Source organism: Plectropomus leopardus, chromosome 6 (assembly GCF_026936395.1).
Source record: "Plectropomus leopardus strain MGB_pleo_1.0 chromosome 6, ASM2693639v1, whole genome shotgun sequence".
NCBI classification, from domain to species: Eukaryota; Metazoa; Chordata; class Actinopteri; order Perciformes; family Serranidae; genus Plectropomus; species Plectropomus leopardus.
The window spans coordinates 21,089,423-21,105,378 of record NC_142181.1 but is presented as its reverse complement, the minus strand read 5'-3'; the positions used below and the strand labels follow the sequence as shown (position 1 = coordinate 21,105,378).

At 40.0% G+C, this 15,956-nt stretch overlaps 1 protein-coding gene across 1 annotated transcript in view; it reads left to right on the top strand.

Annotated features, from left to right (window-relative positions):
• ttc9b (tetratricopeptide repeat domain 9B) overlaps positions 1-15,956 on the top strand; it is a 40,013-nt gene that overhangs the window by 18,632 nt on the left and 5,425 nt on the right. The window contains exon 4 of the mRNA XM_042486478.2: positions 14,020-14,202. Coding sequence (XP_042342412.1) covers positions 14,020-14,202 — 183 coding nt within the window. The remainder of the gene's footprint in view (positions 1-14,019; positions 14,203-15,956) is intronic.

The window sequence follows — 15,956 nt, the reverse complement described above, 5'->3', positions numbered from 1 at the left end:
ACTATCCTCCCAATGAGATGGTCTGTAGCATCGGGGCATGAAGTGATTTTACATGATTTGAGGCTCTAGCTCGCTCACATAAATATGAACTTGAAGCTGCTGCTGTGAGCTTTTGGCTCCAGTTAGAAGAAGGCTAAACTATTAGCAACATCTCTCTCCATCTCTGAAACGCTTTGCCAATATGGACACATATTTATTGCGTTTATTGTCAGACTCTCTGTTTAGAATCTCTTTTTGATAAGTATGTCTTCCCTTTTTTTGGGTGTCTTTGCAGTATAAGCAGACTTTGCTAATGCCAGAATGGCAACTTTCTCCACAGGACTTTCCCATAGACTGTATATAAAGACCGACTTACTCCCACTATGCTTAAGTAAAGCGAAAATATCCCAGACACAGCTGCTGCCAACACAACTGGTGATGTCATTTGGAGCTGAAGTCTGAGCTGAAGCGATATCTGTGGTGTGGGAGTTCCTGCCAAAACACCTGTCCAACCATTCGCACGTAGCCCAATTGAATGCGGGTGCGTGGAATGGCACGTGCAGCTGTCAGTCATGGTGGAAAATCCCCTTCTTGTAGAATTAAAACTGAACTGATCAGAAACATAAACTCTTGAACAAACATCAGTGGGATGAGAACTATCTTCAGTGTCAGAAAACATCTTTGGGAAAAAATTATTTGGTGTGTATTTTGAGTTTTTGTTTTGGCCTTTGTCCCATTCACTAACATGGAGGGGCGGGTTTTATGACCTAAACTGCAGCCAGTCACCAGGGGGCAATCAAGATTGAAAATCTCTACTTTGGGGGAATTGTCATGTTGTCCATCTTTATATACAGTCTATGGACTTTCCTCAACTGAATGAGGCTTTCACTGAAGGCACATGCCTGCATCTGCAATTGTAGAAACGTCAATAGGTACACCCTCTCTCTGAAAGGACCTGTGACTGGCCGAAGCGTCCTGTCACGGGCTAGATTTTCTTAAGCACAAAAAAATAGCTAAGAGGAGGTGCTGAGGTGTAGTTTTCTCTCAGAACACTTGGATTAAGAAGTTTAATTCAGAGTTTATTAAGGCATTTTTGCCAAATGATGCTAAAATAAAATGTACTATCCCAGCTTTAATCCCACCACTCTAATCAGCATTTTGAACGCAGAAGAATCTACAAAGGTCATTGTAGTTCTGACCTTCAAAACTTAATTCTTGGATTTTGAAATGGATATATATATATATAGATATATATATATATATCCATGAAAAACAATTACATATATATATATATATATATATATATATATATATATATATATATATATATATATATATATATATATGTAATTGTTTTTCATTTCTGCTTCTGAAAGGAAAATCCAAAGACCAAAAAGTACACTGAACTAAAAGCCTACTGTATGCTACTTTTCTTGTCCTAAATGGCAAACAAAGTTATCAACTACAGCAGGTGAACATAAAGGAGCAGAGAAAGACATTTTTCTCAAATGGAGCTAAAAGAGAGAGAATATTGGACTTGCATTCATCAGGTGCACACAAGAATGACTCCAAATTAATCTGAATAGTACTCTGCAGCATATGCAAATTGGGGGTTAGCACTGATCCATATTAGAAGGAAATAGGCTGCCAAGACATGGCTGTGTCTTTTATTGAAATTATGAGAGCTCCTGCTTTAGCCATTAATTTACTCCAGGTACTTAGCGAAAAAGCTTTACTACCTCACAGATTAAGGCTGACTCCATGATATTCTGAGCCAAACCATTTGGCAGTTCCCTCTGTTGACCTTTCCAAAGACTCCCTCATCTTTCTCGTAGCCAGTATAATGCAAGCAGTATGCTCCTCACAGCTACCGTACATAGATTATCCAAACAAATACAGGAGGTGGATCAATGTTAGTAAGCGGAGCCTTCATTTTACTTCACAGTGTTTGTCTTGAGAGTGCGTGTTCAGAGTGGGCAGAAGCTGTTTGACAGCAGCAGAGACCGTAGCCAAAGATCTGCTGAGCTAAAGGCAAGAGTCTGCCCAGTGTCCACGGATGACATCACCAATCAGATAATAGCCTCGCTAAGGGCCACAACAAAATTATGTCTCTGTCAGAGAGTTCAGCTACACACAAAACCTTAATAAAAGTCTCTTTTATGCTTTATTAAACTGCACTTATCTACTATTTAAATGCCTGGTTTTACTCACAAGAGTAAAAAGTAATATAGAAAGTCTTGGATCACTTCAGGATATAAAATAAATCTACCAGTTGAAAACAGTTAAATAAAATCTAACTACACGGGCTGATCTTCATTTCCTTCTGTGGCCTTAAGAAACCCCCAAAAGACCCACCCTGAGTACGGTGGGTTTACGGTACAGACAAGAAAGGGAGTGAGATGTGCAGTGGAGAGTATTAAATGATTTCATCTTTGGTGAAGTCATAGAGACGATAGCTTCCTCACTCATATAAATATTTAAGTAGAGGAGCATTAATCCTGAGTCAGCGACTATTTTAGGAGGAGAGGAACAATGTAGGAGGGTGGTTGATGGGTAGATGATGGTGAAGCATGTGTTGGGGTTTGGCGATAATGATGTGTGTTAAAAGAAAAGTGAAGTACAATTGTTCTTGAAACACTCAACACTGTATGACTGAAGGTAAAAATCTGCCCTCCGTGCTCCGCCTCCAACAAACAATTAACAATGAGGGGAGTGGGATTAGTTGATCTCCCCCTGCCCTGTACTTCCTGTAAGATCTAACAGAATAATCTGACTCCTTTTTCACTTCCCACCCAGGATCATTGTTGCACTGTGGGTAATCCATGCTAATATGTTTGATGTACCAGCAGTTTACAGGCATAACATACGGCGTCAGTGTTCTGAGGGGATCATCACACCAGGAGGGGGTTTGGGGAGAGTGCAAGACGCATGCTGTGAGGTTAGCATCACAAATGTAAAGACGAATGAGAAGCAGGTTGAGTTTTAAATAGGGATGTTCCCATCAAGTTGTTTTGCCCAAAACCTGATCCAAGTCAACTGATGATGAGTATCTGCCTATTCAGAGTCCCGATCCAATACTTGTATTTAGCTGGATAATACAGCTGCTCAATGCACACTTCAAGTACTTTAAAGTTATTAAAATCAATCTAATGTGTATTCTTGACAGTTTAAAAGCTCTGCAATGAAATACAAGAAAAAAATGTCTGCATCCAAGCTGTTCCTAAAGGGGTTTTTATTTTATTTTTTAAAAATAAGAAAGTAAAGAAACAAGTCCACTTTGTGCAGCATTTGTTGGATTTTTTGTTATGAAATAACCAAGTAAACAACGTAAAATTTGTCTTTAGAAATTGTTCTCAAATCCTATAAGTGTAGCATTGTAATAAAAGTACAGAACAATGTAAATGAGTAATATAACCACAGTTTGACTTCACAGTAGTGTTATAGCTGAACTTAAACATTCTCAAACATTCTCTCATTCACAGCAAAGAAAAATCAGTCACAATTATGCTTATTACAGTATTATATTAAAACTAGTTAACCGAAAGAGGTGTAGCAGCTTAAGTTGAACATGAAAAAAAAATCTACTGAAATGAATGCAGTTTAAGATAAGCTAACCAACTGCTGACTGTAATCATTTATTGATTGGTTAAATATAAGTGTGGTGCTGATCTTCTCATCTGACTACATGCAAGAAAGGGAATGTTTTTCTCCCAAAATGTCAAACTATTTCTTTAACCCAAAAAGGTTTCCTGTCTACACTCACCTGTCCCCCAAAATCCACACAAACAGTTCTCCACCTTTACTGCACTCGCCTTATACATGTCCGTCTGTACTCCTGAGAATAGTCTTGCTCATAAAAACCAGTCACTGACTCATATGTGAGGCCGGTCTCAGCATTACTCCAGAGGGGCCTGTGGAGGCCTCTGAGACACACGGAGTCAAACAAGAGCAACAAGAGAGTAATTATGAGGGTTTTTTGACACCATATGGAGCTGCATTAGTCTTCTGCTACAGTGACACATAATCAAAGACATCATCTGCACCACTTGTTTTAAATGAAATGGTGTTTGATGACAAGTTAAGCTTCTATCATCTCTGTGATGATAAATCACAGCAGTCATTATGAATATTTCCTCTTGGGGATAACGAGCCTGTTTTATATTCCTTATGTCACATTTTGAGTGATACAAACAATAATGAGACATTTATTTGCTGCATTGTGGGAGTGACAGCTTCCTTCTTGATGAAAACTAGCAACTTCTGAGAAATTAAAAAAAAACAAGAATAAGAAACAAGAAAGATGATAATGTGGATGGTGGCTTGTGAAGGTGGAGTAAAATGCTGTGTCATATCAGCTCAAATGAGCCGTTTTGATAAAGCGAGCTGAGAACTGGAGCTCCGTCCCCCTCAATAACAGATAAAGGCATTCGCAAAAAGGCTTTTGGGTGGAGCTATTCTTAGTGGGCCTGCAGAGACTGTCTTCACTGTCCGAGAGCTGTGACGTCAGACAGGGACGGATTATCAGACAATGGGCTCCTGGGTACAGACATGCAACAGGCCCCACCATGTCTCATATATAGGAGCAAAAGACACAGACTTTGCAGTGGTTTTTCATCTTTTCAAGTCATTATGCAAATTTTTGTGTCCCTTCATGGTTGTTTTGCATCTCTTTGAGATAATTAAGTGTCATTTTATGTAACTTTGTAGTCATTTTGTACCTCTTTGTTTTCATTTTGTGCCTCTTTGTAGTAGTTCTTTGTCTCTTTGAGGTAATTTTTATGTCTTTGGGGTAATTTAGTGTCCTTTTAGTCATTTTGTGTCTCTTTGTAAACATTTTCTTTGTAGTCATTTTGTGACTCTTTGTGGTAGTTCTGTGTCTCTTTGAGGTAATTTGTGGCTTTTTGAGATCATTTGTCTTTTTTGGTCATTTTGTATCTTTTTGAAGTCTATCTGTGTCTCTTTTATGTTTTTTTGTGGCTCTTTTTAGTTATATTTCTTTGAAGTTATTTTGTGTCTGTTTGTGGGCATTTTGTCTTTTTGGTTTATTTTGTGTCTGTAGTAATTCTGTTTCTTTTGGGTAATTTTGTGTCTGTTTTGGTAATTCCATGTCCATTTTTTAAAATTTTGTGTCTTTGAGTTTTTGAGAATTGTGTAATTGTATTAGGTAATTTCGTTTGGTAGTTTTGGTCCTTTTTTGTCTCTTTGTAGTCGTTCTGTGGTTCTCTGATGTCATTTTGTGTCTCTTTAAGGGAAATTTAATATCTTTTGGTCATTTAGTTTTTCTTTGTTGTAATTCTGTGTCTCTTTAAGGTAATCTTGCGCCACCTTAGGGGTTATTAAGTGGGGTGTTTTTTGTCCTCTTGTGTCTCTTTGTAGTTGTTTTGTGTCTCTTTGAGGTGATTCTGTGTGTCTTTGGGGACATGTTGGGTCTGTTTTGGTCATTTTGCAGCTCCTTGGGATCTCTTTGTTTTTGTTTTGAATGTTATCCTGGCCACTATGTGTTTATTTAAGTGAGATTTTGCAAGTGAGAGCCAGAGAGACCTGCTTACACATTGGGCCGCTGGGCCTGTGCCCGGTAGGCCTGTTCAGTAATCCTTTCATGACATCAGCAGGTGTGTTTTGCTCGGAGAATGTGTGTATGAGGACGTTTTCGTGACAGTGATTATGCACGGGTTCATGTGTCTCTGTAAATAAATCTGCTTCAGGTCACTTGTAAAGGAGAGATGGTGAAAGGTGAGGAGGAGGGCAAGGCGGTGCATGGTGACACTGCCGGGAAGAAACAGAGGAGTGAAGGACAAGGGTGTTGAAATGAGGGTATGTGTGTCTGTGTGAGAGTGATGGGTCTCCCTGCCATTATCTTCCCGGCAGAACTAATTACAAGGTGATGGACAGCAGACTAATCTGCAGGGCCACGCGTGGCTTTAAATTAGCGGATCGTGGTGTCGCGCCTGGTGTGATGGAGAGGAGGGAAGAGAGAGGGCGGGGAAGCCTGGGTCCAGAGGGAAGATGAGGTGATGTAGAGGAAGAGAAGTTAAAAACACATATCATAGGAGAGCAGACGAGGAGCCTTTACACTTCCACTGCTCTTTATCTCCCTCCTCTTATCCTCTGTACCTTTCATACAGAAATCCTGTCATTATTTTCCCCCGGCAGTGTCTGGATTTTTGTGTTGTCAGTGTTGTCTCTATCTCTGTCCTCCCTCGCCCCCTGTCTCTCTTGTCTTATTTCAGCTTCCTGTCTATCTCTCTCTCTCTTTTATTCCTCCCAGGCTTTGGCGCTCTGTCAGCTAAATGAAAGTGAGTCTCTATGCAGGCTCTGTTTTTTTCAGACATGATGCTTCAGGCAAACCAGTGGGGTTCCTGAGCATGTGTTAACCACTCCCACTCACCGCACCTCTCATTCCACATTCAAGCAACGGAAATGCACATTCACACACTCACAGTTGACAGCTGCTTTGCACCTGTTGGGTTTTTTTTTCTTGGTTTAGAAATTCAAATGGTTTTTTTTCTGTTCCATTTATTTCCAGTTTCCCGTGTTTTATCTATTTTTGCCTCTTCTTAAATCTGGCAGTGACACAGAGGTTCCTCAGAAAGAGAAAGGGATACTTGCACTCACGGCGCTGACACTAAATGACTGCACACAAAGCCAGTGTGGCAGCCAGCTCAGCTCATTCTTCTGTCCCTGTCCTCACACCCAGTCCCTCATTAAGACAAATCTATCTTGTCTGCACCACTTATTTCCTTTATGCAGTCACACCTCATTATTCCTCCTCTCACCTCATGTGTGCTCTTTAAAGGCTGTTTGAGCACTCCATTTTCAATAAGAACAAAAATCAGCAAGCTGTATCTGATATTCTGATGTCAGGAGAGGAATTGTCTTTCGTAGAGAGGATGGAAGTCAGGGTCTCCCGTCATGGTTTCAGGATCTTGATGGACTCATGGATTTGATGGATGTGTTACTGATCATGGTAGTTCCCAGCCTTTTCTCCCTTTGACTAGCTCTGCAACTAGTTATGAGGTTACTCACTTAAAGGGATACTTTGCAGATTTCAACCAGTTTTGTAGCATAACAATGTGGGTAGTATGTGTAAATCAACTGTAGTAAACTTATTTTCATCTTCCCCCAGATTCCCCTGCTCATCTCTAGGGTTGTTGCTCAGACTACAGCCTGTGCTTTCTGCATTTTCATATGGCAGCTACCAGACACAAAATATGGATGCACATCAACACACCCGCTCCTCTTTCTCTCTCAAACTCAGATCAAACTGTAAACCTGGCAGTGCTGATCAAATATGAACCATACATCTGTTAATATGTTTCCTAATTCTAGCCTAAAATATCTTCAGAAATATACTGTAGTCCACTTCTTGTCTGAAATATAAGAATTTGTGATTAGAAAGTGGGCGCTATACTGTTTCCTTTATTGTACAAACAGAAACTGTTAAAACTGACATAAAACAGTAAAACTAAGCAGCACTGATTGATTCATAAAGCAAGATTTTGTTACTGTGTTGCCTTTCTTTTGCCTCAGATGTTTTCAGAATAAATATTTTGTGCACTGTTTGGCTGTAATTTTAGATTGTTTGTTACCAGTTGGTCACCATATTGTTTCCTGTGTCAAAACAGATGAGTTTGCATAACGTCACCCACAAGAGCATTTATTGGTCCGGTGCTATGCAGTGCATTCTGGTAGTTATAAGTTTTCAACCCTTTGAGCAAAAGCGAATTCCACAGCCCCTTTTTCTCTGGTCATGTAGCACACATTTCTATAGTATTTGTGGCTTTTTGTTGCATAAAAAGCCTCATTTTATGAAAAGGCCATCTTTCCAGCAGTAAATAATTTTTTAATAGTCATATTTCCCAGAGCCCAAGGTGCTATTTTCAGGTTGCTTGTTAAATCTCTCTGAGTTGCAAACCAAAGAAAATTTATTTTACCATCATATATGACAAAGAAAAATAACAAATCTTCATGTTTAAGAAGTTGGAACCAGAGAATGCTGAAAAATTAACTGAAAAGATGAATAGATATCAAAATAGCTGCAGATTAATTTTCTGTTGTTTGATTTACTGATTAATTACATAATCCCGCTCTAATCCAAATAAATTTACTCTGCCTTACTTGTAACTCCTTAAAACAAATAAATTACCACTTGCAACACTTTGTTACCACCATGTTGAACAGTCAGCTGACTCTATCACCAGACAAGAGTAGTCAATATTGGACGGCTTTACAAAACCCCATCATACATCATAATGCCAACGATTATAAAATTAACGTTTTCTTTGGTTAAAACTGTATTTGGCAACTTTTATGAAAACTTTTTTGATATTTGCTGAGCTGTCACTAGATTCAAACAGCAGTAGTGAGACAGAGAATCTATGAACAAAATCAGAATCCTTTGCCTACTCTTAGCCAAAGAGTGGCAAATATTAATGGCATTACTGCATGTGAAGGGAAAACTACCAATCAGAGTTGAGTCTCTTATACAGCTGTCAATCATGTCAGTCATTGCATATGAACTGCAGTCAAACTGTCAAACTAGGCAGCGCTGATGAAATTTGAATCAACACTCTGTTACTGCATTGCTTATTTCACAGCTCAGATGTTTTTTGGAAACATATTTTAGTGTACTGTTCAGCTGTAAAATGATAAAGTCGTTACAGCCGGTGGGTAGTGTTTGGTGCATTGTTTGACTATTTTCAACATGGTGGCCGGGTCAAAATTTCTTTCTTTCTGCCTAGCTTGACATTTTGACCGCAGTTTACAAGCAACATGATTGACAGCTGTGTAAGAGACTCCTTAACTCTCATTCGATATTGCAAGCACGCTGTTGTAGTTTCTTTTTTTTTTTTTTAAACACATTTTATTGATTTTTATTTATAACCCAAACAATACAAAACACAGAAACACCCCCAGACAGCCCATGTTATACAAAATTAGACAAGAAAAAATGTAAAATAGTTAAGTTGACTAAGATTATATTAATGACATTAAGACAAATAATAATAATAATTAAAATAAAAATAATGATAGTAATAGAACACAAGCAAATGGATAAAATGACTAAAACAATAACGGTAATAGTAATATGCTATATAATATGCTACGCTGTTGTAGTTTCTAGCGAACATGATTTGAAGCAGTAGGAAAGCAGGAGGGACATGATTTTCCCATGGACTATTTGTCTCATGTACTTTTGCAGAATTTCATGACAGTTTTAGCAAAGATGACACAAAGTTAATTTCATAAAGGTAACCAACTTTGGCTTTAAGGTTAGGAAAAGATTGTGGTTTAAGCTAATAAAATTTGGTTCTAATTCAGTAACAAAACACTTACTTTAAAGTTACTAAATTGTTGGGACGAGGTAAACTTTCCTACATAAAAGTCAAACGTGCTACATGGCCATCCACCACATCTTTACCACCACATCTGCCTCACTACATAAAGAGCACACCACTTCCTTCATTGCTTCTCAACATTGGAAGTTAATCATGAGGTCAGAATCAAGTTCAACCAAAGAGGGTAATTTAGCCTGTAATCCATAAGAAAAAAGTAAAGATTAGAGCAAAGTTTGAAAAAAATATGCACAAATTTGTAACTTTTTAATCATCTCACAACTGCTCTGATTTATCTTGCAAACCCATGTGGGGCTGTTTAGTTTAGTTAGTTCATTTATCAAAAGGTCAGCATGCAATGATTGACAAAACCAAGAAATGAAAGCACGGTTGCACCAGATTGAGCAAGACGCTGATTTCCATCTGTAGTCCTGCAATGAACAGACTGACACAATACATACAGTTATAGTACAGGGAACACGAAAAGCAGCTGCCCCACACGACAAAGGACAGTAGGCACACACCCGACAGCACAAATCACAACATGATATACACAATAACCATATCTTTAAAGCGACCAAGTTACTTGTGCAAACAATACGTACTATGCAGTGCAGCATTTGGCAGAAAAACACAACAACCACAATTATTTTTAATAGATTACAAAACTTGTCATTTCACAGAGACACTGAGACAAAGGAAATGCAGTTTAACCAGAAGGCCATAAAGCCGATAAGTGCAGAGTAATGTAGAGAATGATCAGTAATTTATGGGATAAATATAGATTGTAGATGACAAACAGAAACCCTCAGACTCATATGTCTCTCCCTTTCTGAACGGGACACCTTGGCTCCAGTGATATTGTTCTCCAGTCTTTTTATGGGGCCTCTGTCTGACTGTGTCCCTGCCCAGCCTACTCTGATCCTGTCATTATCACACCCTTAATGCATCTCACCACACTCTACATTTCCTCTGGCATGCCATCCATCTGCCTAATGGGCCAGCAGGGTGCGGTCGGCCAGTCATCATTTGTGCACGCTGCCTTTGTGTGTCTGTGTGTATATCTGTACAATCACGTATTGTTTTAACCATGGTTTGCGTCAAGCAGTCCATTTAAAGTCCTCTGTTTGTGTCATCCACTTATATCCACCCCTCGTTTGTTTGCAGTAACCTGTGTTATTGTGTGTTATTGTGCGCATGTCATTGTGCATCTGCTGTATGCACTGTGTGTGTTATCTGTCTCATGTTTGTGTGTGAGTGCCAGTGAACTCTGACTGCGTCAGCCATTAGGCCATTATGTACTGTAACTGAATCCTCTGAAAGCCGTCCACCGCTGCAGGGTGATGATGGATGGGTGTGAGGAGGGATGAGAGTAGTCATGTCGTAGCCGGACGGTTGTAAAAACAAATAGAGTGGAGTCTGTTGAGAGGTGTGCAGGAGGAGCGGTAGAGGCCATCTGAGGTGATTCCACTGTATTAAGCAGACTTAGGGTGTGTGTGTACATCCATCTAATAATGATGGTAGTTATATTATTTATTTATTATAGTATAGTATATAGTATAGTAATAGTATATTACATTATATATTATAGTACATGTTAGCATGTTATGCTATTGTTATGGTTTAGAGAGGGCTGCAGATGTGTGTGTTTATTATCACACAAGAAGTCAACATTGTTGCATCCGCGATGGTTCCACGATGCCGGCATGCTAATTACACTTACACACTGGAGCAGCATGATGCCGCCATTGTTTAGTTCTGTGTAAAAATACAAAGGAGACATAAAGAATGGAGTCAGTAGTGGCCGTATAGCGAAAGCTTTTTGTTAAATATGCTTTAGACCCAACAACATAGAAAACTAGAGTCCTGGTTGAAAAAAATAGAAGCTGCCCTTTATTTGCACCTCCAGAGCCCATCCTCCCTCTTAAATTGCATGCAATGGAGCAAAGTTCATGTCTACAGCTGTGAGGCTTGAGGCAGTGACTCAACACACACACACACACACAAACATACAGCACACACAATGTATTGCCTGCATCTAATACGTATGCAACTTCAACCAAAACACACTGATTGTTATCGAACTGGTCTGTCCCCTGATGTCTGTCATGAATTATTTAGTGTTTTGCACTTGTTGACCCTCTGCAGTGTCTCTGAGGCTCAGCAGGGAGATGGCAGGTAGAGGACCACTAACTGCTTTTAACACACTACCCCCTCTCTTCCTCACCCTATAGTATCTCCCACAGGTCTCACCTCTTCTCCTCCACGTTAGCATCCCACAATATAAACCTTCTACTGCAGCCCTGCCTCCCCTCCTCTCTTTCCTGACTCACCCTACCTCCCGGCTAATAGTGCCTGACTCATGTTATTCACAGAGCTGTCTGTGTGTCAAGGGCAGGGGAAAGAGGGAGGATGGAGGGAGGGAGGGTTAAAAAGGGAGTCAGATCAGGGAGAAAAAGGTGGGCTGGGAGTACGGAAGGAGACATAACAGTGGAGGTACAAGGAAGGATGAAAGAAAATATTTTTTTTGATTTATCATCAGATAGAGAGAACAATCAGGGTGAAAACAAAACCTCAAGTGCTTGTGACCACCAGAGGGAAAGTGATATCTGAGCCATCAGCAGGCGTTTAAAAGCTTTGGTGGACAAAAGCGCGCGCGCGCGTGTGTGTGTGTGTGTGTGTGTGTGTGTGTGTGTGTGTGTGTGCGTGTGCGCGCGTGTGTGTGTGTGTGTGTGTGTGTGTGTGTCCTTACTAATGAAGTTATTCCGATCTGAGCTGATGTCAGAGCTGCGTAGAATTGCTACAGTGAAGTGCTGCTGCAGCTAGGCTTGGGCGGTATCTATTTTTCATACCTTCCTGGAATTTCACTGGGGTATTCAGTGTATGACAGTATCAGTGTACGGCGCAACCCCCCACCCCTGACTGGCACGGTTGCTACATGCCATTTACAGAAAACTATTATTCTTGTACCCCAGGGGCGTGTCTGGGAAGTGGCCTGGTGTGGCACAGGCCACCCCTGAAATCTGATTGGTCACCCCATTATCTGCCCAGTCAGCCCAGTTTGAACTGTTAGGATTTTTATAGATGCAATTTAGTCTTAAACCTGAGAGGCAGTAGTGTGTCAAAGTAGTGTTTAGCCTGACTAATTATAAAAAGATAAACTGATACAGCTGTAAAAAAAAATGTCCACACAGGCTTATTTATTTTAACTTTTTTAGCACTTTAATTTTGTTGTCATTTTTTTCTTGCTGTTGTACTATTTACTTTTGAAGGAACAATTTCTTTAACAGAGTATGGACGCTTTATTTTACATTTTGTGTTGTGATTGGTAGGTGTATTTATTTTTTAAACAATACTATAAACAGGAATGTCAGACACTGCAATGTTAGTAAATTAGTAGGTATGGGAAGTAGAGACTAAAATATTAAATTAAAAATGTGCACACAGCAGTGCTTGTATTTCATGCCACCCCTGCATAAATAAGTGCCCCACTTGGTCCACCCCTGTAAAAAAAAAAATATAGACACGCCATTTTCCTTTTTAAGCAAAGAAAGACAACCATACCTGCTGAATTCATGTTTCTCTCTTTAACTGATACTTAGACGTCTGCATCGCCGAACCTGTTGTTTATTGTTCAACGCCCACGTAACCAGGTTAGAGCAGCCACACTGACTGACGGTACATCTACAGAAACTGAGTGTTGCCAGTTTTTTCTGCATGAAGCGTGCAGTTGTCAGCAAAAATAGACAGTGTAATACAGTAGTTATAACAGTTGGCAGCTCTGCAGCAGTGCTGCAACAACAAACGCTGCCAGCGTGAACACACACTGCTCACACATGCAGTGTGACCCAGGCGTAACCTCCAGGGCACGTGATGTGCACTGCATACAAAACATCCTCGATACAGCCTCCAGTATGAAGTTAACAGAAAGATAAGGATCTGTATTTTTGACGGTATTTTAAATCAGGATTTCAAAATACCCTGGTATACCGTGATACGTCCATGCCTAGCTGCAACTACATAGGATTGATGACTACAAGTCTTATTCCTGAGCATCATACACTTTATGGTGTTTTCCAGCTTGTGAAGTGCTGTTGGTTCAGGTTTAGATCTCTTGGCCTCAAATCTGTACTTCACTGCTCACATCTCATCCCGAAGGACTTCTGCGGTAGTTGTCGCTCACTTGATCTCTGCATCCTGCCCTTCTCTTCCTCGTCCACTCTGCTGCCCTCGCTGCTCACAACACATCTGCTAACTCAGGGGAATAAGACTTAAGCATCCTCACAGTATTCACTCCATCGTTTTTTAAGATTAAATTTTATACTCCTATTATTGTATTTTTGCATGTCAAGCTCAGCGGCAGCGTGTAGAGACATTACTCTCCAGCCCCGGGGCTCAAACTGCTTGCACGACTTTTTGTGTCATCTCGCCGCCATGAGACATTTAGTATTTAGCTATTTATAGTCAGCTCACTGCCATCCTGAGGAAGAACTGTGGAGGCTAAATTTCACTGTGTCTCTATTAAAAGGCACAGAGTGATCTGTCAGCAAAATATCCCCGTCTTTGTTTTATACTCATGGGAACGTGTTTTTCGTTTAAACTTCACTAAATGAGACTCGAGGCAACTGTTTTGAATTTATCATTAAATTTTAAGTGTTTCCATCTGACAAACGAATAACTTGTTCCCTCTCTTCTTCTCCTGCAGCGTGTCTGTTGCAGTCAGAGCTGGTAAACTATGAGAGGGTGAAGGAGTACTGTCTGAAGGTGCTGAGTCACCAGAGAGACCACTTCAAGGCCATGTACCGAGCCGGCATCGCCTTCTATCACCTGGGTGACTACGAATGTGCCCTACGCTACCTGCGTGACGCCAAGAACCGTGAACCCACAGGTGAGGACAAACTGTGCATTCAGTCACACCCACATAACAAGTGATAGATAATGTCATTTAATGTGTGAATAATGTCTTTTGCCTTTATTATATTGGACATTTTTAAGTATGATAGGGGGAGAGATGGAATGACATGCAGCAAAGGGCCGAGGTTGGAATCGAACTCGCAGCCACTGGGGCAAGGACTTAGCTTCTGTACATGGGGTGCCCACTCTACCAACTGAGCAACTGGCCGACCATCACAAACTTATCTTCATGTTCCTCCTGCGTTCTGTCTGTCCTTCCATTTATGCCAGAAAGCTGAAATCATGTATGGAGAGAGTTTCAGTGTGTTATGCTTGAAAAACACTGGGCAAGTGGGGCAAGTGAAATATTGTATTATTGGTCCTTGAAAAGTCATGGAATAGTTTTGACATATTAGACAATTTTGCATAATTAAGTGGACTAATAGAACACAGGCTTAAATGAATGCTTCACGTGCAAAATGACCATTGTAACCTTGAATTCATGAGGGAAAAAAATTGTTTTTCTTGCACATCTCCACGGTTTAAAAAAAAGGCAAACATTCTTCATGAGTTGAATTCATAGGCGACCATGTTTAACAACAGCAAAACTTTGCTGAAACATGTGTTTACAAGCTCCAACACAAACCAAACCAAGTCTCATTTATCCGGTCCTATGCTCCCAAACACATGCATTTTTTTCTAAAACATCACTATTTAAAACACTTATACATCATTTCTGCGTGAGACTTTATGCAGAAGTGTTTCAAAGAGTAAGGTCTTCGCAAAAATGCACGTGTTTGGGGAACATTGAGCAAGCAACTGGATAAATGAGAATTGGATTGCACTGCTACAGTTGTGTGAGAGTTTTTTTAAAAGCATGTTTTGACATATTATTGCTGTGTGGTCATTTATATACTTTATACTATTAATTTTTGTTTATAATTTTTTTTAAACATCAGTGGAGAAAATAAATAAAACGTTCACTTGTAGCAACCTTGGTCACATTTTATCTCATCATAACCACCTCACCGCTGTGCTTTTATTTTTCGGACATGAAAGAAGCCTAAATTTAACAGCTTTAACAAAAAGATGGTACAAGAACCCTCTTGGAACGCAAGGAATTATTAATATTTTTCTCCCCAATGAATCGCATTTTTGCAGGTCTACACATGCCCAAAAAGTCATGAAACTTGATACGCACATCCCGTCTGTCGAAAAATGTTGTATTTTGGTGCTTTCAGCAATGGGCGAAGCAGAATGGCTCCACAGCGCCATGAAAAGTTATCAAAGGTCTGCGCAAAACTTTTATGGTTTTCCCACGGCGCAGCATCGAATTGAGATGCTTTACCATAAAACCGGAAATTGTTGTAACTTTAATGTCTGTATGACCATATTCACTGGTGGTATTAGTGCCACCTACTGGCAACAGGAAGTTACATGTTTTATATTTTGACGTGCATATCCTTACGGGTTGACCACATTCAACTCAAAGTTGGTAAGAAAAGCCTTAACATGATAATGCCTTGTTGTGAATATTATAGGTTTTCTTTGAACGCCGTTGCCATGACGATGCAGTTTGCATGCCAAACAGGAAGTTGTAACTCTGCTTTGCATCAGCCCATTGGCCCCAAATTTCAAAGGTGTGATCAGGCAGCAGACCTGAAGACATCACCATGTCAGTAGCCTGTCATACTCACTGGGCCACGTACCAGCAACCGGAAGACAATTATCTTTTGATTTACATGACAT